The sequence below is a fragment of the Stenella coeruleoalba genome (assembly GCF_951394435.1).
Source record: "Stenella coeruleoalba genome assembly, chromosome: 13".
NCBI lineage: Eukaryota > Metazoa > Chordata > Mammalia > Artiodactyla > Delphinidae > Stenella > Stenella coeruleoalba.
The window spans coordinates 68,976,704-69,002,214 of record NC_137159.1 but is presented as its reverse complement, the minus strand read 5'-3'; the positions used below and the strand labels follow the sequence as shown (position 1 = coordinate 69,002,214).

At 46.2% G+C, this 25,511-nt stretch overlaps 2 protein-coding genes across 3 annotated transcripts; both read right to left on the bottom strand.

Moving 5' to 3' along the window:
• Positions 1 to 87: 87 nt before the first annotated feature.
• ZNF513 (zinc finger protein 513) lies at positions 88 to 3,893 on the bottom strand. Of its 2 annotated transcripts, none has more exons than XM_079941406.1 (4): positions 3,777 to 3,893; positions 3,069 to 3,224; positions 1,268 to 1,855; positions 88 to 1,177 (listed from the first exon to the last, which is right to left on the bottom strand). In XM_079941406.1, the coding sequence occupies exons 2-4, from the start codon at positions 3,091 to 3,093 to the stop codon at positions 351 to 353; spliced, it is 1,440 nt and encodes a 479-aa protein (XP_079797532.1). In that variant the 5' UTR covers positions 3,094 to 3,224; positions 3,777 to 3,893; the 3' UTR covers positions 88 to 350. The 2 variants fall into 2 exon arrangements, with proteins under 2 accessions (XP_079797532.1, XP_079797531.1); XM_079941405.1 differs by lacking the exon at positions 3,777 to 3,893 and adding an exon at positions 3,483 to 3,746.
• Positions 3,894 to 4,357: 464 nt separating this feature from the next.
• PPM1G (protein phosphatase, Mg2+/Mn2+ dependent 1G) lies at positions 4,358 to 24,483 on the bottom strand. The gene is made up of 10 exons (XM_079941363.1): positions 24,145 to 24,483; positions 9,626 to 9,695; positions 9,069 to 9,154; positions 8,594 to 8,726; positions 7,495 to 7,910; positions 6,780 to 6,917; positions 6,219 to 6,453; positions 5,704 to 5,833; positions 5,309 to 5,411; positions 4,358 to 4,991 (listed from the first exon to the last, which is right to left on the bottom strand). Exons 1-10 carry the CDS (start codon positions 24,262 to 24,264, stop codon positions 4,785 to 4,787), a joined length of 1,638 nt encoding a protein of 545 aa, XP_079797489.1. The 5' UTR covers positions 24,265 to 24,483; the 3' UTR covers positions 4,358 to 4,784.
• Between the last annotated feature and the right edge of the window lie 1,028 nt (positions 24,484 to 25,511).

Genomic DNA, 25,511 nt, shown 5'->3' with positions numbered 1-25,511 from the left:
GGCTTTGTTAGTGTTTCCTTTATTATAAAGCACTGAAATAAGTTAAATAAACAGGTGCGAGGCTGGACAGTCCCCCAGCCAGTTCATCCACCGCCCCTGGGAGCAGTGGAGGTGGATACAGGGCCCTTCTCACTGAGCTTATGAAGTCGCATCAGTCAAGGCAAGGCCCCCCTGGTCCATATGGGCCCCCGCCCATGGGGTTTGGACTGGTCCGTATAGTGCCTAGGTTAGTCTGTGTGGAGCCCCTGGCCAGCGGGGGAGGAAGGTAAAGGTGGCTTCTGGTCCATCTGTATAAAACATACAGGAGGGTCAGGGCTAATTCATAGAGCCCTAGGGGAGAAGGACCTAGTTCAGGGTGAGTCTGTGTGGAGAGCTCGGCTACCAGTGGCACCCAGGGCTGTTGGGCCCCGAGAGCTCAAAACAGAGGGGGGACTGTGAGGTGGCGCCCAGCCCTCAGAGGCAGAGAGGCCAGGCCCTCCTGCCCCACCATGGCCGTGCACCTTCTGGTGCCGTTTGTAGTTGTCCCAGTGGCCCGTGGTATAGGCGCAGGTGGCACAGCGGAAGGGCTTCTCGCCTGTGTGCCGCAGCATGTGGCGTTTGAGGTTCATGCTCTGGTTGCAGCTGTAGTTGCAAAGACTACACCGAAAAGGTTTGTCCCCAGAGTGGATTCGACCGTGACGCTTGAGGTTGGCCAGGTTGCCACAGGCATAGGGGCAGAGGGGGCACTTGTAGGGCTTCTCTCCTGTGTGGACGCGCTGGTGCCGTTTCAGGTTATCCAGATGAGCAGAGGCATAAGGACAGCGGGCACAGCGGAAGGGCTTCTCACCACTGTGCGTCTTCATGTGCCGAGCCAAGTGGTTGGGATAGTGAGTGGCAAAGGGGCAGAGGCTACAGGCAAAGCCTTTGTCACTGGGGCCCTGGGGTCCACCACTGGCACCACTTCCAGTCTCTCCTCGCATGCAGCGCCCACACGTGGCTGCTCCCAGCCGACTACCCTCCCCCTCTTCCAGCTCTTGTCCACAGTTCCGGCAGGTCCAAGGGAACAGCAGCTCTGGCAGTGGTTCTGATCCAGTCCCACATAGGCCTTCCCCTTCACTCCTCAGCTGCCCACAGTCCGGCAAGAAACTGGCACCGCCTGGTGGCACATGGAGGCTCAAATCTGGAAGCAGCAGGGCATCTGTGGAGACAGTGAGACCTGGGCTATGAATCCAAGTCCCCCTAAGGCCACCCACCCACGTCCCAGGTTCTTTGGTCCCTGGCTTTTTACCTTCAGGTCGCCGGGGCACTGCCCCCTCCTGCTCTGTGGGACTGGGAGGCCGGGCAGGACGTGGAGCACAGCAGCGGAAGCCACAGGTCGGGCAGGGAGGAGTGGGGGGCCCCGCATGGGTGCGCTGATGCCGCCTCAGGTTGCCCAGGCTGCTGCAGGCAAAGGGGCAGTGGGGACAGCGGTAGGGCTTCTCGCCAGTGTGGGTGCGAGTATGTCGCGTCAGGTTGACGAGCTGGGCTGAGGCGTAGGGGCAGCGGCCACAGCGGAACGGCTTCTCCCCGCTGTGTGTCTGCATGTGCCGCTTCAGGTGGCTCGAGTAGTGGGACACGAAGGCGCAGAGGCGGCATGAGTATAGTAGCCGTGGGGGCAGCGGGGGCCCCCCACCCGGCCCTCCTGCCCCACAACACGGCCCCTCACCTGTGGGCCCCCCACACAGCTGGCAGGCTGGGCCTGGCCTCTCACCCCTGGCCTCCCCTGGACCCCTGGCTGGCTCCTCAACTTCACTCTCCGCACTTAGTGCCCGGCCGCCCCCAGACTCGTCGTCGCTCAGCCCATAGGGAAGCCCAGGCCTGGCCCCCAGAGAGTCTCCTGGTGAGACAGACATGAGAAGAGACATCAACACAGGCTAGGAACAGACTCCAAACTCCCTTTCTCACTTGCGGTCTCCCCACTTGCTGGGCTCCACCCTTCTCTTCAATCAATGATCCTAAAAATTCAACACAAATCATCTACCTCCAAGTCTGGACTAACCTAGTGATGACAGAGTTGTACATAGGACCAATGAATGGAAAAAGATCAAGGGCTCACAGTGGACCACATACTGAAATGAATCAATAATTAAATAATTAACTGATTCTTGGGATAAGTAAAAATACACAAGGCAGAGGCCTGATACGTTTTTCTAGTGCCTCTATCAGTAAGGACTCTTAGTTTTTATTTTATAACCACCTCCATACTATCTCAAGAGGCAAAATTTGGAGGGAAGGGCTTCCCTGGTGGCGCAGTGGTTGAGAGTCCGCCTGCCGATGCAGGGTACACGGGTTCGTGCCCCAGTCCGGGAAGATCCCACATGCCGCGGAGCGGCTGGGCCCATGAGCCATGGCTGCTGAGCCTGCGCGTCTGGAGTGCTCCGCAACGGGAGAGGCCACAACAGTGAGAGGCCCGCGTACCGCAAAAAAAAAAAAAAAAATTTTGGAGGGAAGAGGAAACAAAGTAACACATGTAATACCACTTCTAAGCCTAAAGGATGGATTCTCTTTTACATGGATTTCCTCAATGACTTTCAAAATCATCCTTCAGAAGTGGCATTAGTGGATAGGTAGTGCAGCAAACTAGGTTGGGGTGATGCTAAGATCAAAGGGAAGAGGAATGTGGAAGGATATTTGAGGGCAGAGACTAATACCTTCATACAAGAGGAGTTTATGCTGCAGGTGAAAGGGAGTTAGATTAGATATAAGTACTAGCTTGAATGAGGTTGCTTCCCTGAACCTCTTAAAAATAAACTCATCTAAGGAATGGGCTAGGGAGTGGGATAAAGTTATTAAAAGGGCATTTACTTTTAACCAGTTGTTTCATGTGATTCCTCTACCGTCCTATTCATACCACCTTTGAACCAGGCCTCAGAACTTGACCTCAACAAAGTGATGGACCATCAGGCAAACGAAGAAATCTAGCTCAAATCTAAACTGAACCAGCCCCAGTGGCAGGAAACGGTGTTTTCTCACTGGCACTATACTCTAACCCGCCTCCTAAAGGCTGAGGTTCCAGCGGTCACTTCCTTAAGTCAGTCCCCCAAACCCACCTTCAGAGTCTCTCTCGAAGCCCATGAGCTGGTCGCTGTTGCCGTCACCTTCCTCCTCTTCCTCTTCTTCCTCAAACTCCAGATCCTGGCCTAGTAGTAAATCACTCTCCAATACCAGGGCCCCGGGTCCTTCGTCGAGGGAGTCTTCAGTATCCACTGAAGAGGGGAAAAGGCTTGTAGATCCTCCCTCAGGAACTGTGCCCATCATTCGCACCCGGGAAGCTAGCCCTCGCAGACCGTACTTCCCGCACTCGTAGACCCTCTCGGGTTCCGTTAGTACCTCGATGGGAAGCTAGGAGTCCAGATCGCCCACCCCATCCCTCAAGGGTCCCCCTCCACCCAGACCTGAACCCACACCACTGACCCCACCCCCGCTCCTCCCCACCTCGCAGCCCCTGACCCCTGACCCCTGACCTTTGACCCCCTCGCATTTCACGGGCTGCGGGTGGCTTTGCTTCCTTCGGGGCATCGTGACCGGCTCCAGCCCGACGCGCCTCCGGCCTGCGGCCGCCCGGCCCCGCCCCTCCCAATTCGGCCTGGCCGCCCTTCCTCTCAGGGCCCGCGGGCCGCCCCCATGCAGCGGCGCGGGCCCCGGGCAGCCCCCGGCCCTGGCCCCGGCGCCCAGCTCAGGCCGCTCCCGCCGCCGCCGCCGCCGCCGCGTCCATTCATGGAGCCCCCTACCCCCGCCCTACGGAGACCAGCTGGTACCTCCGTACTCGCTTCCGCTTCCGCTGTCGCAGAGCCACACGGGACGCGTAGTCCGTGGAAAGCAGAAGCCCCGAAAGCGTCCACAGCGTGACCAGGAAGTGATTGTGACGGAAGCAATCGGGCGAGCCAATCAGGGATCAGATGAAACCTGGCCGGCAAGGAGGGCAGGTCAAACCGTGACCCTGGCTTTAGTCTTAAGGGTCGCCTGGCCGGTCCTGACCCCTCCGTGGAGGAACAAGGAAATCGTTCCTCACCCTAGGAGGGGGTGAGGATGAGCCGCGACGCCAGGCCAGGCTGCCAGCGGCTCAGGGAGTTACCATACCCGACCCCCTCTCCCTGAGTCACACACATCACACGCAGGCAGGTAGGTGGGCAGGTGCGCGCGCGCGCGCGCGCACACACACACACACACACACACACACACACCGCACACACCACCTCACCCCCCCCCACACACACACCCCCCACACCACCTCACACACCCCCCACACACAGGGAAGGGCTAGGTCGATGCTACTGGTGGGGGCCAACTATGCAGCCAAGGCATCCTGGGTGGCTGGTCTGGACAGGATGGCAGCAGAGAAAAAAGGACACCATGGGCACGATTAGGTTTTGGCCTTTAGTCTGAAAAAGTGTTGACTGAAAGTGTACAACAGAGAGCGGGTACAAGCGGCTGGGGGCCATGGAGCCGCCAATAAAAAAGAATGTCCTTAAATAAAGTTCACAGAGTAAAAACCAGAACCACCAGTCCTTCCCTCCAACACAACAGAGCACAGGCACAGAACCGGTGATGAGCCCCAAGGAGCAAGGAGGCGGCTGGGGAGGACAGCAGAGGTTCCCAGGCTGCTGTGTGGAGGGAGAGCCCTCTTTGGAATGGGCTGAGCAAAGCCACCCAGCTCCCCCTGCACACCTCATAACCACTGCTAAGGCTAAAGGAAAAAGACAAAACTCAGTCTCAGTCTGGAGGGCTCAGAAAACAGTCTAGGTGGGCAGGGGTCTGGACAACCGCTAGTCCCGCTTGGCCTTCTTCTTGTTGTCACTGTTGCCATTTTCTTCAGCCTCCTCAGTAGAGAGCACCTCCTCCAGTTTCCGCTTGCCACTCTCTGGCTGAAGTGCTGCTGTGTTTCGGGGCTTGAAGCAAATGATGATGCAGGTCATGTTGTCACATCCTGTACCGTCCCCAGAAGTGTCTGGTGCCAGGCACTGATCCAGCAGCTACAAAAGGGATGGGGTAGCTCAGCTTCAGAGTTTGAAAACCTTCCTGGGAACCTAAAGTCTCAAAGGGCTGGCCTTGCTGAGACAGGGTGGCAGAAGGAGGGGGACAGGCAACAGGTGTCACAAAACAGGCCACTTGCTAGTGCATGAGGCATAAGGATAAGTCAGGGAAATGAGGGAAAGTGAAACTTTCTAGTCAGAGTTTAGTATCTGTCAGTAATTAGTGATACTCCCAGGCTCTGGTCTTAACTCTGGCCAAAAGAGAAAACCCTGGATACACAGACCAGACACCCTCTCTCCTCTACCCTGGGACTTACCTCTTCCACGATGGATGACAATAACCGAAGCTCCCCATTTTCATCACGCTGACTGATCTTCGATTGAATAAAGTCTATAACTTCCTGGCTGCTCATCACATTCCTGGGGTCAAAAACAACAGTAAGAATCTTCTTTAGTCCCAGCAAGGCAGAGTAGAGGATAGAGGTCACAGATGGCTCAGGCCAACGTAAACACCCACAGAGATTTTTCTCAGCTTTGCCTTAGGCTTGGGGGTCTTGACACCAAGCTGCTGCCTATCTAGGCTCTAATTCTAGAGCAGCCTGAGAAAAGGGGCTGACTACAGCCATTAGAAGGAAGATAAAGCAGCTCAGAGCCCTAGAAGTAATGCTGCAGGGGAAAAAAGGGAATTTTAGGGTTTTCCGCCAGTGCTTACCAGATGCCATCACAGGCAATGACCATGAATTCGTGATCGTCAGTGAGAGTCAGCACCTTGATGTCAGGAAGGGCCGAAATCATCTGTTCCTCAGGTGGCAAGTTCTTGTTTCTCTTGTAGAAGTGGTCTCCTGAAGTAAAGGAATGGATGGATGATGAGTAAGTAGTTTGAGCACTTCACACAGATTTGTGTTTGAGGCCAGTCAAACCCTGCCATTTATTTCCCTTCTTTACAAAGTTCCATAATCTAGTGGAATGGAGAAGTGAGTTCTAGTTTTTCTGGTTTCAGCCCTGTCTTTGGGTTGCTGAACCTTAGGTCAGTCACTAACCTGTTTTTTCATCATCTAGAAGTGATACCTATTTTACCTATTTCATAGCGATGATTAAGGGACATAGGTAGTAGATACAAAAATACTTGGAAAGATAAAAAGGCCATGAAGATTAAAGTTTGCTATAGGTAGTCTGGAACAGAGAACAAGACCCCAGAAGTTTTTCCCATAGTTTCTTGGCCCTTACCAATGGCTCTGGAGAGGTTGAGGCCACCATTGACTCGCCCATCCATGGTGACCTTGCCACCAGCATTCTTGATGCGTGCTAGCTCCACTTCATCCTCCGGTTTGTGGTCATAGGACATGTCTAAAGCTTTGCCAGCCTCAGACACCACACAGCGGGAGTCTCCTGCATTGGCTACGATCAACTGCTTCCCTCGTATCAGAGCCACCACTGCTGTTGTACCACTGTCAGAGCCAGGCTTAAAAGGAAGAAAAGGACCATCATGGGAGCTTCTGGACACCAGCTGTAATCATTCCCCTATGTCTTCTCATCTCACTAGGACCACCAAGAGCACTTTAATAGACAGGAGGAGCACAGCTTTAATCTTTCCAGATATAGCACGCTCTCCCCCTTTTCTGAGATAATTCTACCCGAAAGGCCTAACTCCCCTTGCAGAGTAAATCCTTCCATGACCATGACTTCAGTGCTAAGATAGGAAGGGACGCTTCTCCCAAAATCAAAATCAGAGAATTCACACTTGGCCTCTTGGCTTTCCAGACTCATTGCCCTCCTTTCCCCACACACCTCCTCTTTGCCTTCCATCCCAGGCACCATCATCTCCTCTTCTTCTTCCTCATCCTCTTCAGCCTCCTCAGTGTCATCCTCGTCTTCCTCATTCTCTGCCTCTTCACTGCTGTAGCCATCTTCTTCCTCACTGCATTCCTGCCAGAGGGACAATCCCAGGCTACTGAGACTGAGATGACCTCCTTGCCCCCTCCCCTCAACTCACGCTCAGAACCAAGAGGCCCTGACTGAACATAGATCCTTAAAACACTGAAAGATGCAAATATATGATCATGACAGAAAAATGTGGAGGACGGGAGAGAGGACTAGGATGGATATAACTAATATCCTGAACTAGGTTCAGCGGTCACCAGCAGGAAACCTCAGGCAAGGCCAGAGCTGCTAGCCAAAAGCACCTTCCAGGCAACATGACCAGAAAATAAGTTGCCCAGAAAAACCCAAATATCCAAAGTAACAACCACCAACTTCTTGTTCTCTCTCCAGGAGACAGACTCTGAAAGGCCAGAACTAGATCTGTTTGTTATAATGTCAACAAAGGAAGAGGTTAAGAGGGCTAATGGTACCTGTGTTGGTGGAGATAATGAATTTTAAAAAAGCTTAGACTGTAGTTGGGGATGATGTCAAAATAGACAGAAAAGAGTAGAAAGCTATGCACGGCGACCAACCAGGCCCTCTCTACAACTTCAACGTCTATCTGCCCCCACTGGGCCCTTACCTCGCTGTCTTCCTCCTCCTCCTCCGCCTCATCTGACTCATCCTCACTGTCCTCAAAGAACTTGGACTTAGCAACTCGAGGCAGCTTGTCGGAGGCTGAAGAGCAGGAAGGCCCAGCCTCACCAGTGGGAGTGCCAGGCTCCCCACCTTGGCCTGCCTCAGTCCCACATTCCGAGTTGGAGGAAAGGCCCGTGTGAGCCTTGGCTGTGGGGCCATTTTCCTCTGAAGAAGTTTCCCTAGATGGGTCCCCAGGTCCTGCCTCGCCATTGAGGCCCTGGGACCCTGGTTCCTCGCCTGTCCCAGCTCCAGATTTGCTGTGGGGAGCACCCTTGTGACAGTTCTGCCCGTAGCGTGTCAGCAGCTCTTCAATAGTCATGGTAGCCTCTTCATGCAGCAGTGCAGCCTCCTCATTGTCCACTGCAGGGGAGAGGCTAAATCAGCACCCCATGCCAGACTCCTCATGGAATCAGTCCCTTACTACCTCCACAGCCCTTGCAACCTGAGTTCCAACTTCCCCACCACCTCCCACTCCTAAGGCTCCTCTCACACTTATCAAATCTCAGAAGAACAGCCCTTTGCTCCCTTTTCCTCAAGTAACATCAGCCTCCAGAGACTTCCTTTGGTCTTTGTCTTGCACTCCCTTCTTAGTCAAAGGAATACTAGTTACTATATGTGTTCCCTGTCACCTCTCATTTTTTATTGGTAAGTTGGAAACCCTAATCTGGCTAAGGACCCAGGAAGTCCACAATGCTACTAGTCCAGGCCTAGGGCTCAGGCTTAATGACTGGCTGCTATGGCTAAAGGCAGCTCCAGTCTTAAAAAACAGATCACATAAACATTAAAATGAACCAGAAAGACCCAATCGCAATGACAAAAGATGATGTATATAAAAATGCTTACAACTACAACACTATGAACTCAACAAAGGTTAATCCTCTCTCACCTTTTCATAACCACCTGTAGTACAGGAGATTCTTTAACATGAGGATTTCCCAGGTCCCTAGGAAGCCATCTTTCAGAACTGACACACAACTAATATGTATTAAAGAGCAGTTCTTTAATATGCCAATTTCCTTTCAAACAAAAGACGCCACACTCACCATCATCTTCATCAGCTACTTTTTCTTTTTCATCCTCATCCTCAGTGGGTCGCCCTGCAATCTGCGCCAGCTCCTTAATGACTTCCTCAGTGGTCAGTTTGGCATCGATAGCCAGGAAGGCATCTTCCAAAGCCTGAATATAATCAAACTAGTATGAGGCAAGTGTAGGAAGAAGTACGTGGGTACAAAATGAACTGCCTATACACAAGCCTGGGCACGAGGATGAGATGCAAATTAGAGTGTGATCCACCAAGCTGTGAGACACTCACAGACAAATAAAAAACAGTTTAGAGACTTAGGAATCAATAAGGTAGCTCTAAAAAGGATCAAGTGGGAATAAGCTCATTTTAGGTACAGAATTCTTTAAGAAATACAATAAGAAGAAGCTGGGTGGCAATGAAAAAGGAAAAGCCAAGGACTGGAAAAAAAGGGAAAGTCTGCAGAAATGGAGAATGAACAGTGTGGGAAGACAGACCTTCTGTAGCTTGCCTTCTTTGTAGGCCTTCTGATCTTTGATGATATCAGGAAGATATTTGGCACAGTACAAGGCAACTTCCTCCCCTAGAACAAAGGTAAAGTCACCCAGAGCATAGCTTCACACACATAGAAAGTGATATAATATCAGCACACCATTCTAGAGTGAATCCCAAGGATTGAGGAGATGAATGTCTTAGCACAACTGAAACCTATTTAAAAGACAATGTTTCGGGAAGTTCTGACCAAGAAAATGGATTTCACCATCACCTCTCTCAGGGCTATATTAATATAGCCCATGTCTTTTCTCGCCTGTATACTTAGTTTTCAGTGAAAAAGAGATAAATGCTAATGTAGGAAGAGACTTCTTGGATTGAAACAAGGCCTGGTGAGATTAAGAACCAATACACTATCCTCCTGGGAAGGACGAATGGCAGAATAGAGAAAAATAGCACTAGGCAGGAAATTATATCTGAGGACCAGAACCCTGGAAAGTAAAAGAACAAAGGACCTGGAAGTGGGGTCCTAGAATGTTACCACATGATCTGCTAAAGTTACCTCCATGTCCATCGTAGACAGAAAACATAGCTGTCTCACTGTCCAGCTCAGGAATACAGTTGTGAGCATCCTAGGAAAAAGAGCATAATCAGCATTTCTTAAGGTCAAAGGGTATTCTTCCTTGTGCACCTCAGGTCATTAAGGATTGCCTTTACACCTTAATCTCACTAACCCTTCCCTGGCTGACCTACATGGCCTAGAAATAAGAAAGGAAGATGGGATGATAAATAAGAATAGTACACAGGAGGGAGAAAGGAAGGGAGGGGGAAAAAGGAAAGGAAGGAGGGAGGGAAGAAGGGAAAGAGATGAATCAGGTCACTACCTCTGCAGTCTAGTAGCCTCAGCCTAGGAGATCTCAGTCCAGATGGCAGAATGTTTGGCTGTTGGAACTCTAGACCTGACCCTTTTGGATTTGTGGCAACTATGGGAAGAACCAGAATAAAGGATCTTCAAAGTCACTTCCAGACCCATTCTATGAATCAGTGAACTTAAAGGAAGAAAATGTTAGGGAAGATAGCAAAAAGCAACCTGAGGGCATTACCGACCTAAAAAGTTTCTAGGAGAATCCTAAGACAGCCTGAGTGAAAGCACTAGAAATTGGTAAAGCTACATACATTTAATACTCCCCACCCCCCCAAAACCACCATCTAAACAAATTACTCCCCTTTTCTCTTAAAGTTTAACTCATTTAAGAAGTTACCCCCAAGGCTAGGGGGAGGATATATTTACAAAAGGAATCTTTCCAACAAATAGTTATTAAACTACACTGTGTGTAGTACTTGTTAACTGGAATTTACAATGCCCCATTAAATCAGCCATCCCATCTCCTATCCCCAGCTGGAACTGAGATACCATTTAACTCTGAAGGCACAGCACACCTGAAGAGAAATTTGCAATGGTCCTGCTACACGAACGTTTTATTTGGGAGGCTGGGCTTGATCAAATTCTCCTATTAATAAAACTGCCACCCAAACTAATATTCCTGGCTAAGCCAAAGTTCAGGCAAGACTGTCAGACCTAGATAAAAGGGTACTGCCGCTTACCCTGCCCCATCTTGGAAAACAACCCAACCTTCCTTTCAGGTATTCTCTACAGACAAAAAGGATATAATTAGCTATTTACTTTTGTGTGTGTGTGTGTGTGTGTGGTACGCGGGCCTCTCACTGTTGTGGCCTCTCCCGTTGCGGAGCGCAGGCTCAGCGGCCATGGCTCATGGGCCCAGCCGCTCCGCGGCCTGTGGGATCTTCCCAGACCGCGGCACGACCCTGTGTCCCCTGAATCGGCAGGCGGACTCTCAACCACTGCGCCACCAGGGAAGCCCCTAGCTATTTACTTTGATTAGTTAGTAAAGTTAATAGTTCTCCTTTGTCTTTCAGATATTAGTATTTAAAATTTTCTAATTATACTGATAGTCAGGAGACCTGAATGTAGTAGTTCTGTTGTCACTAAAGTAAGACTATTCCTTAATTATACAAGTCTAGAATATAAAACTTAGGGGGCTTCCCTGGTGGCGCAGTAGCTGAGAATCCGCCTGCCAAGGCAGGGGACACGGGTTTGATCCCTGGGCCAGGAAGATCCCACATGCTGCGGAGCAACTAAGCCCGTGCACCACAACTATTGAGCCTGTGTCCCGCAACTATTGAAGCCCACACACCTAGAGACCGTGCTCTGCAACAAGAGGAACCACCACAATGAGAAGCCCGCGCACCGCAACTATAGAGAGCCCATGCGCAGCAAAGAAGACCCAACTCAGCCAAAAATAAATTTAAAAAAAAACAAAAAAGGGGCTTCCGTGGTGGCACAGTGGTTGAGAGTCTGCCTGCCAATGCAGGGGACATGGGTTTGAGCCCTGGTCTGGGAGAATCCCACATGCCGCAGAGCGGCTGGGCCCGTGAGCCACAACTACTGAGCCTGCGCGTCTGGAGCCTGTGCTCTGCAACAAGAGAGGCCGCAACAGTGAGAGGCCCGTGCACCGTGATGAAGAGTGGCCCCTGCTTGCCGCAACTAGAGAAAGCCCTCGCACAGAAACGAAGACCGAACACAGCCAAAAATAAATTAATTAATTAAAAAAAAAAAACTCACTTTAAAAAAAAAACAAAAACTTAGGGTTTTAAAGTAGGGAAGGAGAGCACTGAAAAGGAGCTACTCTTTCTTTATTTCCCTCTGATTGTCTCCAGGAGAAAGTGCCCCAGAAGCTAATGGGCGTCCACAGAAGGCCTCTGATGGCTTATCTATGGTCATTGACACAACTGCCTCTTAGCCTCATCCCCAGGATCTAGAAGAACACCACACACCAAAGGTCATCTTCTTCCTCTCTCCCTCTTCCAACCGCTCTACCACCAGCCACACTGACCTCCCATCCCTCTAGACCAGGGTTTATCTTACTGGGCCTTCCTCTCCTATCACCAACATCTTAGCACTTTCTTGCCTTTTATGATTGTCTTTTACCACAGCATCCTCTACAGTGGTTCTCAGACTTTAATGTGCCTAAGAATTCATTTGTTCATTCATTCATTCATCAAATATCTGAATATCCATTATGTGCTAGTATGTGTTCTGGGTGCTCAGGATATATCAGTGAACAAAATAAAGACCCACACTTCATAAAACACTTATATTCTAGTGAGGGATATTAGACAACAAACACAATAAATAGGTAAATCATATAGAATGATAGCATAATTCACATGGAAAGATGGTAATGCTATGAAATAAAGAAAAAGTGAGAAGGGACGGGTTGGATGACAAAAGCAGTGAGAGAATGGGCATGGGACACAGTATAGCACAGGTATGCCAAACCCATAAGAAACTGTACCTCAGCCATCACTACCTTGGTCATGCTGTGAGTGTCTGATTAGTTTCAGCAAAACAGTTGTGTCACATTTATGTTGATTTTAATTCTGTTGATTTTGTAGTTTGGTTTGTTGGCATGTAATTTATGTCCAGTTCTATGTTTGTACACATATGTCCAGTTCTATGTTTGTACACATATAAGTAACATTACATTAAAATCATTTTAGTGAATATTGGAGATCCACAAATATTGCTTTCCTTAAAAAAAACAAAACACAAACAAAAAAATTCATGGAATATCTCCAAGATATTTTGTTAAATAAAACAAAGTGCATAATGATATATTTAGTAAGCTGCTTTCTGTACAGGAGGGAGCACAGGAATAGACATTTGCCTTCTCATACTTTAATACTACAAGGACACACAGAAAACTAATAAAAGTAAACTGTGGGAGGGCATGAGGGTGCAGACAGACTGATGGGAGCAAGACTTAACCATGGGAATGTTTAGCTTTTTCAAAAGTAAATGAAATGTCTTTTTAAAAAGACTCAATATATGCTAAAATTTGAGAGGCTGGTCCAACTAATTTCACTTTTTTGGTAGATGAGAGAGGAGCACTCTTCCTGTCCACTGCTTCCCAGTGGAACAAGAGAATCAACTGGTCTTCCTCTGTCCTGCAACGTACTCTAAATCACAGCTGTATCATCTTTTTTATAAAAATAGATCTTTATTGGAGTATAATTGCTTCACAATACTGTGTTAAGTTTCTGTTGCACAACAAAGTGAATCAGCCATATGCATACACATGTCCCCATATCCCCTCTCTCTTGCATCTCCCTCCCACCCTCCCTATCCCACCCCTCTAGGTCATCGCAAAGCACGGAGCCAATCCCCCTGTGCTATGCTGCTGCTTCCCACCAGCCAACTATTTTACATTCGGTAGTGTATATATGTCGATGCTACTCTCACTTTGCCCCAGCTTCCCCCTCCCACCCCATGTTCCCAAGTCCATCCTCTATGTCTACCTCTTTATTCCTGCCCTGTAAGTAGGTTCATCAGTACCGTTTTTTTGTTTTGTTTTAGATTCCATATATATGCATTAACATACAGTATTTGTTTTTCTCTTTCTGACTTACTTCACTCTGTAAGACAGACTCTAGGTCCATACACCTCACTACAAATAACTCAATTTCGTTTCTTTTTATGGCTGAGTAATATTCCATTGTAAATATGTGTCACATCTTCTTTACCCATTCATCTGTTGATGGACATTTAGGTTGGTGTACCATCTCTTTTGAACCCACACCTCTATTTAAAAAAATCTTTTTGACTTCTCATCTGTTCCTCACAAGATCATGTGACTTTGAAGCAGACCTAGCAACACTGAACACAGGAAAAAATATTTAACCTCAATAGTAATCAAAGAAATGAACATTAAAAAAACAAGGAATTATCCTTTTGTGCAAATTAGAATGATGAAAAAGATGAATAGTATCCAGTAATAATAAGAGTGAAGATAAAAACACATTCTCATATACTCTGATCAAACAGGAATATAAATTACTAGTTTTCCTGGACGGCAATTTTGTAATATGTGCCACAATGTGCATGTCTTTTGATCTAGTAATTTGACTTCTAAAAGTTTATTTTATGGGACTACTGACACAAGGAAACAAAGATAGGAAGAATGTTCATTACAGCATTACTTATAATAAAAACAATTATAACCATCTAAATTTCCATGAATAGGTTAGATTACAAACAGTACATCCCTCCAATGGAATATATGCAGCTGTCAGAAATAATCAATATGTATTCATTCAGAAATGAGTTCACAATATATTGTGATAAAAAGCAAAAAATTAGGTATCTATGTATATGTCAGAAGTCTGTAAGATCACACATCAAACTTAGTGGAGGGTGAAATCTGAGTAATAATTATATCCTACTTTTCAAGATTTTTATTTTTATTAGCCATATCGTTCCATTCTGAATAATGACCACAACAAAAGAAACCTATGATTGTCCTTAAGCTGCCAAGCTACCATATACTGTGTGATCTCTGGTCAGCTATCCATTGGTGTGCCTCAATTTTACCCTCTATAGTATGGAATAAGAATATCTACATTACTCATATCATCACAGGACTATCATGATGATGATGTAAAACTTCTTTGTAAACTGGAACATAATATATAAGTATATATATTCTGCTCTGAAATTCAGTACCTGGTTCACATTTGTCTTCTCTATCCTTTTTCTCAAAGAGGAATGCCCACAATAAAGACTCATCTTATGCCTTGAGGTCTCAGTTCCTAAAACCACTCCACATTACCTTCTCCTCAACTTCTTGGTGAGGTTTTGGATCTATATCACTTGGAACTGCTCTACCTTCTCTAAGCACTTCAATTTCCCCCGTACATCTTCAATCATAGCTTACATACCTTTACCTTTGTCTGTCTCTGTCCTTTTCTGAGTCAGAGCTAAGTACTGCATATTTCAACTCTGTCTCTTAGCAATCTAGAAAAACTCATCCAACCTTGTATAACCCGACCAAATGCTTTCTTCACACTTGAATCAGAGCCACTAAGTATCGCTAGTCATAAAATGTCATGAAATCATGTTGATTGTGGTGACTACTTCCATTTAGCACTTTTTTCTCTATTCTGCATTGACTCTTTAAATATATTAACCACGGTCAGTCACAAACCTTTCCCACATTATTCAAGCTCTCAATATTATTTTCCTTTCACTCACAGCAGATGAGCTAACCTCTTACTTTACTTATATCAAGGTCTTATTTCAAGATCTACCTCATCTTCCCTATTCTAACTCAAAATTTCTCCATAGTTGTATCTAACATCTCCTTCACTTCTGCCTCAGAAGCAATATTTCTCCTCTTTTTTAAAATAAATTTAGTTATTTTTGGCTATTCGTTGCTGTGCGCAGGCTTTCTCCAATTGTGTGGAGTGGGCTTCTCACTGCAGTGGTTTCTCTTGCTGCAGAGCACTGGCTCTATGTGTGCAGGCTTCAGTAGCTGTGGCACGTGGGCTCAGTAGTTGTGGCTCACGAGCTCTAGAGTGCAGCATCAGTAGTTGTGGCACAGGGGCTTAGCTGCTCTGCGGCATGTGGGATCTTCCCGGCTCAGGGTTTGACCCTGTGTCCCCTGCATTGGCAGGTGGGTTCTTAACCACTGCACCACCAGGGAAGTCCCTCTCCTCTCTTTCTAGATTAACATTTCCTCTTAAACTCAAACCCTTCTCCTTCAAGATCATACTTCACGAAGCAGGCAGTCACTATAACAGCAATCCAAATAGCCATTTTGCAGGCTTCACTCTCCCCAACGGCTGTATGTAATTAAATAGTACAAACCATGTCAGCTTTCTCAAAAGTTCTCTTGGGTTCTGTGAAGAACTATAGTTCTATACCTCCAATTGCCTGTTTCTACAGGATATCCCTTCTCCACCTCAAGCTTAATATATGTAAACAGGAACTTAGCAGTCTCCAAAAAAATCAGAGCTTCCCCTACATGTCTTATTTCTGTCAATGGAATCTTAACTCTACTAGCAACACCTAATATCAGTCCTCCTTGACTTCCTGGCTGTCTTCCACCAACCGTTACTGAGTCCTGCTGACTCTTCCCTCATAACTGTGATCCTGGATTACTTTATTCTTAATGGTATTTTAACTCCTCTCCTGTCTCTACTCTCTGCCCCCTGTAATTCAGCCTACATACATCCAGCTGCCAGATTAATCTCCCTGATATAACATTTTATTGCTAGGCCCTTCAATGGACTCTACTGCATTAGATTAATTCCATACAAGTTACCGGCAATTTAAGGCACTCAGTAATCATTCCTATCCATCTCCATAACCTAACCTCTTTAACTCATACCATTCCCCAAAAGAAACTACTCTTGACACTCTTGATACTGAACACCCTACCCCAGCAAAGTAGTAAGCATGCCTGCTTCAGTCTTTCCTCCTATCCTTTCGTCTAATACTTTTCTTCTCCCACTTTCCTCCTCCCCATTTGTTACCATTTATACTCTTTCCTAAAGGTCCAGTTAGTCTCACCACCGCCAACAGATCTTTCTTCAACACACCAATACTCTGTGATCATTCCCCACCCGAACTCTTTTAATATTTATTGCTTCTACCAATAATTTGGCATTCAGCATATGCTATCTTGTATTGTTATCCAACATTCCATAGGGGAAAAGGGAGTCCTAGGTCCAAAACAGCATGAAAACAGACTGTCTTAAATTTCTTTACAGCACTGGGGCCTAACAGTATGTTCTGTAACACAGCAGGATGTTTACTTATGATGGTGAGTTCCCAGCTGCCTCAGAACAAATATCTTAGGGATACCTCCTCTTTCATTTACTACCCAAAACCTAAAGTTGTATCATAACACAATAACCACTGAGGTGGTATGAAAGAAATGATGCAGAATACACAGATCACCTGAATGAGGGCTCTTATGTCTTGCTTTACTAAATTATATATCACATAGCCCCTTCTGACCTTCTAGACACCAGTGGATCTGCTATTAATAAAGACCTGGTTATCTTTCCTGATGTCAATTTCCTAAGGTTACAAATACATCCACAAAGGCTCCTGTGTCACTTGATCAATCATTTAGGTTTATGATACTTAAATTTATCTAAATCTTTGCAATTCAAGATAAAACTTTTGAAGGTGGTTGGAAAGGGAACTACATTTTTGGTTTTAAAAAGTCATGTATTACTGTCTGACTTTTAAAATTATATGCATGTATTACCACTGTGCTATAGACTGAATGTTTTGTGTCTCCCTAACATTCCTATGTTGTAACTTCATGGCCAAAGTGATGGTATTTGGAGGTAGGGGCTTTGGGAGGTAATTAAGTCATGAGGGAGGAGCCCTCATGAATGAAATTAGTACCCTTATAAAAGACCCCAGAGAGGTCCTCTGCCTTGTGAGGACACAGCTAGAACACAGCCACTATGAACCAAGAAGTGGGCCCTCTCCAGACACCTTGATCTTAAGCTTCCCATTAGGGTCTCAAAGAGATATTTACACACCCATGTTCATAGCAGCTTTGTTCAAAAGAGCCAAAAAGTAGAAGAACCCATGTGTTCATCAACAGATGAATGGATAAACAAAATGTGATATATACATACAAAGGAACATCATTAAGCCTTAAAAAGAAAGGAAATTCTGACACATGCTATAACATGGATGAACGTTGAGGACATTATGCTATGTGAAATAAGCCAGTCATAAAGACAAATCTGTCTTTATATGAGGTACCCAGAGTAGTCAAATTCATAGAGACAGAAAGTAGAACAGTGGTTGTCAGGGGCTGGGGGAAGGGGGAATGGGGAGGGGTTTAATGGGTATAGAGTTTCAGTTTTGAAAGATGAAAAGAATTCTGGAGACTGGTTGCACAACAATGTGAATCTACTTAACGCTACTGAACCGTACATTTTAAATGGTTAAGATGGTAAATTTTATGTTATGTGTATTTTAGCAAACAAACAAACTTCCTACAAAGAAAAGCCCAATCTCAGATGGCATCACTGGTGAGTTCTACCAAATATTTAAAGACTAATTAATAGCAATTCTTCACAAACTCTTCCAAAATACAGAAGACGGGGTGACACTTCCCAACTCATTCTATGAGGCCAGTATTATCCTGATACCAAAGCCAGACAGACATCACAAGAAAACTATAGACTTAATATCATTAAGATAGTAATACTCATCAATACATCTACAAATTCAGAACAATCCCTATCAAAATCCCAGATGCCTTTTGTACTGAAACTGACAAGCTGATCCTAAAGTTCATATGGAAATACGAGGGACCCAGAAAAGAAGAAACAAGAAAAGGAACAAAGCTGGAAGACTCGTACTTCCCAACTTCAAAACCACAAAGGTATAGTAACCAAGACAGTGTGGTACCATATATCAATGGAATGGAATTAAGAGTCCAGAAATAAACCCTCATATTTATGGTCAATTGATCTTAAACAATGATGCCAAGATAATGCAGAAAGGGCAAAGAATACGTTTCTTAACAAATGATGGGGACTTCCCTGGTGGTTCAGTGGTTACGAATCTGCCTTCCAATGAAGGGGATGCAGGTTCGATCCCTGGTCAGGGAACTAAGATCCCACATGCCGCGGGGCAACTAAGCCCTGAGCTGCAACGCCCTCGCACTCTAGAGCCCATGCGCTACAACTAAAGAGAAGCCCACACGCTGCAACGAAGATCCTGCGTGCCATAACTAAGACTCGATGCAGCCAAATAAATAAATAAATACCTAAAAAAACAAAAACAAACAACACTGGGACAAACACATATCCAGATGTAAAAGTTTGAACTTGGACCCCTTCTTTACACCATACACAAAAATTAACTCAAAATGGATCACAGACCTAAATGTAAGAGCCAAAACTATGAAACTCTTAACAGATAAACTGGACTTCATCAAAATTAGTAACTTTTGTGCTTCAAAGGACACCAACAGGGGCTTCCCTGGCAGTCCAGTGGTTAAGACTCTGCACGTCTACTGCAGGGTAGCACGGGTTCGATCCCTGGTTGGGGAACTAAGATCCCACATGCCCACATGCTGCTCGGCATGGCCAAAACAAACAAACAAACAAAAGGACGAAGGATCTGAACAGCCATTTCTCCAAGGATACAGAAACGGCCAATAAGCACAAGGAAAAATGCTCAAATATCATTAATCACGGAAATACAAGCAAAACCACAATGAAACATCATTTCACACCCACCAGAATGGCTATAATTGGAGGAAAAAAAAAAAGATAACAGGTGTAGGGAGGAGGTAGAGAAACTGACACCCTCATATACTGCTGGTAGAAATGCAAAATGGCGCAACCACTTTGGAAAACAGGCAGTTCCTCAAAATGTTAAACGTGGAGTTACTATATGACCCAGCAATTCTACTCCTAGGAATATACTCAAGAGAAATAAAACTTATTTCCACACAAAAATTTGAACATGAATATTCATAGCACCATTATTCATAATAGCCAAAAGGTGGAAATCCAAACCACCATCAACTGATGGAGGAATAAACAAAATGTGCATACAATGGAAGATTATTCAGCCATAAAAAGGAATGACGTACTGACTGATTCATGATACAACCTGGATGACCCTTAAAAATGTTGTTTAGGGGCTTCCCTGGTGGCGCAGTGGTTGAGAGTCCGCCTGTCGATGCAGGGGACATGGGTTCGAGCCCTGGTCCGGGAAGATCCCACATGCTGTGGAGCAACTAGGCCCGTGAGCCACAACTACTGAGCCTGTGCGTCTGGAGCCTGTGCTCCGCAACGGGAGAGGCCACAGCAGTGAGAGGCCCGCGCACCGCGATGAAGAGTGGCCCCCGCTTGCCACAACTAGAGAAAGCCCTTGTACAGAAACGAAGACCCAACACAGCCAAAAATAAATAAATAAACAAATATGGGGTTTAAAAAAAAAAAATGTTGTTTAGGGGCTTCCCTGGCAGTGCAGTGGTTAAGAATCTGCCTGTCAATGCAGAGGACATGGGTTCGAGCCCTGGTCCGGGAAGATCCCACATGCCACGGAGCAACTAGGCCCATGTGCCACAACTACTGAGCCTGTGCTCTAGAGCCTGCGAGCCACAACTACTGAGCCTGCACGCCACAACTACTGAAGCCCGCGTGCCTAGAGTCCGTGCTCCGCAACAAGAGAAGCCACCGCAATGAGAAGCCTGCACACTGCAGTGAAGAGTAGCCCCAGCTCACCGCAACTAGAGAAAGCCGGCACGCAGCAACGAAGACCCAACGCAGCCAAAAATTAATTAATTAATTAATTAATTTAAAATATATGTATATTGTTTAGTAAAAAGCAACCAGACATAAAAGGTGACATATTTATATGAAATGTTCAGAATAAACAAATCCATAATGTAAATTAGTGGTTGCCAGGCATTAGAGGAGGGGGGATAGGGAGTGACTAATAATGGCTACAAGATTTCTTTTTCAGGTGATGAAAATGTTCTAAAATTAATAGTGGTGATGGCTGCACAACTCTGTGAGTATATTAACTATTGAAATGTACACTTTAAATGGATATGGTACCTGAATTATATCTCGATACAGTTGTTTAAAAAGGGACCTGTATATACATTTTCAAGTACTATGCATGATTAAAGTTGAAACACTCCATCTCTGAACTAGACTTAGAGGGAGACAGAAAACAACTCCACTGGAACTGGTACTCAGTTTACAGTGTCATTAAACATCAGTGATGCTTTCAGTTCTAAAGATTTGTGCTTCCAGACAGCACAATTTTAATGGCAGCTAACAGTGGCAAGAACTACTGATCAGATCTGTCAAATTTCTACACTCGAATTCAAGCCCTTACCTCTGAAAGTATAATTCCAAGATGGTAACCCAATAGAGGGTCAGGGGTTCAGAAGCAGTATTAACTGCTAGGGGATTGGGCAGCAGAAATAATGTAAAATATTCTTGAAATCTTGAGAAATAAGTTCTGACTGTAACTTACAGTTGCTTGAAAACTTATAAAGGAATAGTATAGTAGAAAACAATTTCTTTATATTAATGGACATACATTCGATATCATTTCATGCTAATTTTGAATTGTAAAGAATAGGAACTGCATGCTGATCAAAAAGAATGCCCTTTTATGAAAGTTGCTTAACTGTATCCTAGACAAAGGAATTCTGATCTGGTTCAGTAAGTAAAAAGTGCTTTAAGCTAAGATGAGACACTAATCTGAGGTACAAACAATAAATGCTCTTCAGCCTCAGATGCCCTCTCTCCAGGGGAACCCCACAGCATGCTTGTGGTATCTCATTTTATATTTCCCCTATTAATATAATGATTTAAACTGTCATGCATGTACCTTTAAGAACTTTCTGCTCAACATTATCTATATTCAATTCTAGATGACCCTCTGTGATCACTAATAAGCCAGCTTCTATATGGCAATAAACAGCTAGCCTACTCAAATTTATACTCTAGGTATTGATGCTGCCTTTAAAAAGGACAAATATAAGATATAGATATAGATATAGATATCCTAATTCCCCACAGGAAGCAATTTTGTCACTTCCAGAGAACCTCATAACCAAAAACTAAAAGTACTCTAGTCTCTTTGAGACTACATCAACTAAAACTGTTTTCAGATTGGACTTCTCATTAGACATCAGAAACTCAGAGCCTTTCCATATATATTTCTCAGGCACCCTTCCACAACCTACCTGTTAACCCCCAAAATACATACCTCAACCAGCTTGAGGGTCCCTCCAAACCATGGAGAAGGAAGAAGGGAAGGGAACATCAACTGTGGTATTTTGATTACCCCTCCTCAAAACACCCTGGTTCCACAGCAAGAGGGGCTGGAGAGAGGCAGAAAGTATAAAATGCCAGCTATTGATAGTTGCCATTCTTGCCTCAAGAGAAGGGATAAAACGGTACTCTCTAAGGCTGACTATACATCAGTCAGGATTTCAGTAACCTTTATAATGTGTATGGGTGTGATAAACTTACCTCAACTAAATCATTAGGACCAGGCAAATAAGGTCAATAGAATTAATAAACTGGTGAAATTCAGCCCTAAAGGTTAAGAGGGACAGGAGTACACTTTCTGAAAAGGTAAGATTCACTCAAGAGGCTAGAAGTCAGTTCTCTTCTTGCCATAGCAAAGAAACTATGTTACACTTCAGGGAGAAAGGAAACAAAGCCAGAAGCAAAAGTATCAATGCAGCAGAACAGGATCCCAAACAGGACTTCAAGAAGATTTGATTGGGTCTACTTAACTATTCAAACAAAGGGAAATTCAGAAATCGCATAATAAGATTTTAAAACCCTAAGTGGTTATCTCTCAGGAGGAAGATTAGGATCTAAGGAATAGTCTAGCAAGATCTCTACAAACCAAACAGCCCCTGATGAAAACAGTTATGTTCTAATTACCAGAGGAGAAACCAAAAATAAAGGGAAATGCCCTGCAGAGAAGAAGCAAACAGTACGTAGAATCACTGGGCAAAAGACTTGGAAAATTGATTATCCAAGCAACTCAATTCATAAAGAAAACTAGAAAGAGTAACAAAGAAGTGGAACAACCACAGCAGAGAGGAAAGTGGAAAATATGGAATAAGAAACCCAAAGGAAAAGCCTTACTGTGACATGAGATAGTCACCTCAAATCTTACAATATTAACAGAAAATGCCATAGAACTGGAACCTCCAAATTACCAGCTAACCCAAACCCCAGACTGACAATGAAGCTACATCCAGATATTTCTACCAGCCAGACAATTACATTTACCAAGCACCCAGTAAACTCCATACTGTGCACCATAGAGAAATCTGTTGACACAGATGAGCACAGTGTGTAGTATAGGTCTTGAACAATTTTCATCCTACAGATTCTTTCCACCAAGGCACAAGTAACCTAATCTCTCTGGGCGTCGGTTTTTGAGCTGTAAAATGTGGTGAGATGAACTGTATAGGATCCTCTCCATTCCTGAGATTTTAAGCAGATGATAAAGTCTGCCGTGGGTATAAAATGTGAGGCTGAGAACAAACCATTTAAGTTTATACTGTCATTCCAGAGCTAACCACAGGGAGGAGTGAGGGATTTGATGAAATTCCCAAGGGAGACTTTTGGCTGTTACCTGAAGCCCACCTAGTAAGTGGATAAACCTTCGATCCCAGACATAATTAGCGCATTTCCCTGGCTCCTCTGTCTAGACTTCACAAAACTCTTCACAAAAACACGTCTTACACATGTCTTTCTTCCTTTCCCTCCTACCATAGTTTTCTCTGTTCTCCTTTGTAGTTTCACACCCATTTGCCCAACACTACTCCTTTTTATCCAGAATTTTCCCATTTTTCCCTTTTATCGATAGTAAATTTTTCTATAAAAGAAAAATCAGTTCTCTGTAGGATAAGAAAAAAAAAGTTGATGAAATGATTGAAAATCAAGGAAACTATAAGCTACAACAAGCACAGGCAAAATGACAATTACTAAGTTTTAGAGAAATTCCGAGTGAGAAAAAAACATCAGGCATCATTTTAAAGGAAATTATAGTGACTGACACAGTTCAAGGCTTCCAAAGGCCAAGAAAGGCCCTGAAAGAATACAAATGAGTGACAATTCTTGGAGGTCAAGTCAAATCTCTGAAATTAACATGTGGTGCCCAGGGCCAGGCATCCAGGTATTAAGATTTTGAAGCGGACTATTTGCGTGGCTTCCTTTCCTGTCAAACTCCTCGTCCAAAGACGCCTCACACATCGCTTTTTTTTTTTTAAGTACAGTCATTCACATCTATCCGCCTCTCTCTAGCAAAAGTCAATGGATAAATAGTCCCTCTCTTCATCTTTACTCCCACATTAAACCTCACACCGTTTACGAGCCTGGAGGGCTAGTCTGTCACGAGAGGATGAAGCGAAGGCACGGGGAGGTCGGTCAGTGGGCGGAAGGTGCCTCTCCCCACATGGCCGAGCCCTCGCCGCCAAGCTGGCCACCGTCACACGGTCTCCTAGCACCGGCAGCTCCCTCTCGGCCCCGGCCCCGCTCTCGCTGTCGCCCCCCAATCTGCCGCTGCGGTCACAGGCTCTCGATTCGGACCCTTCCCCGGGGATGACCCCATCCCCCCCGGCTCCCTTTCTCCGTCAGATTCCCGCCCTACAGCCGTCAGCCTATGGGCCCCTCCCGCCTCACCTCCATGGAGACGCGCCAGCCTTGCATGGCGGAGAAGCCGTAGGGCAGCGGCAGCCGCGAGGCGCCAACCCCGTCCCCAGAGCACTTCACCGTGTTGGGCTGGGAGAGGTAGGCACCCATGGCGGCGGCTGACCGGCGGCCTCAGAGGAAGGCGAACGGAGCGCGACCCGTGCCGGCGCCGGAGCCGGAGCCCCGGGTGCGCGCGTGTCAGGAGTGGGCCCGGCTGCGCGGCCGACGCAAGGTGCCGGTGAAAGGCGCGAGGCGGCCCAGGTGGCGGTAACGGGACCGGAGCAGAGAGGGAGCGGAAGCGGAAACGGCGCCGCTTCAGACCCCGCCCGGCCGGCGCGGCGCGGCGCGGCGCTGCGGGCAGTCATTTCCTTAGCAACTCGCCCCGCCCGCGGGGACAACGGCCCGCCCAACCGCCCTCCCGCGAGATTGGCGCGGCCACGCCCACCAACGGCCGCGGCCTGCTTGGAGCACACTGGGAGGTTGTTCCTCGCCAGTATCTCTCCCCAACTGTCCCCCACTGTCCCCTGCCTCCGCTCCTCTACCCCGGCCTCTCGCGTTTTGTCTGAAGCTCTTTTGTGCGGGACCTGGTACTTCCGGTTCATCTTCCAGCGTGTCAGCTCGCTCTCCACCGCGCCCTCAGACTCCCTCAAACCCCGCCCCGTACAGTTCAATTAAAGTTGGCTCGTGTTCTGAGCGCAAGAAGTACCCTGGCCAGGCTTTGTGAGGCCTATGCGAGTAGGATGTGAGAGTCTTTCTGACAAAAGAAAATGAAGACCTCGATCTGTGACCCAGTCTATACTGGTCGAGAAGAAATCAAAGGAGAGTGGAAAAGCTGTTGCTTGAGGTCCTCAGGATGCCCCAGGCGTGCGTTATACCAGGGGGAGAAGGGAATAATGTTACAAGGTTGCAGGGTGAAGAATGAAAGTAAACTGCTTTGGTGAGGGTTTTTGAGGAAACTATCTGGCCTCGTTGGAAATTGATTTTAAGTGGTAATATTAGATAGGATAGAGATGGTCGCAAGCGCCAAAATGGGTGACTTGGACTTCACTGGTATCCTGGTGTAGCACTTGGGGATTGTTGGTCTAGTCTTCGTGTACAGTGTAGATTGGAGGGAGAGTCTGGAAACTAACTGGTGAAAGGGCTCTTAATCTAAGCATGGGACGAGAAGGGCAGGGACTAAGGTGGGTGGCAATGGGAATAGAGATAAAGGAACAAATTAGACGATAAGAAATGGACAGAATTTAGTAACAGATTGGATTCAGGGGGTGGAAGAGAAAGGGAAAATTCTCAAAGGATAAGCAGATTAATTCTTTTAAAATACAAAGATCATGGCTTCCTCCTACTCTTCAGATAGTCCA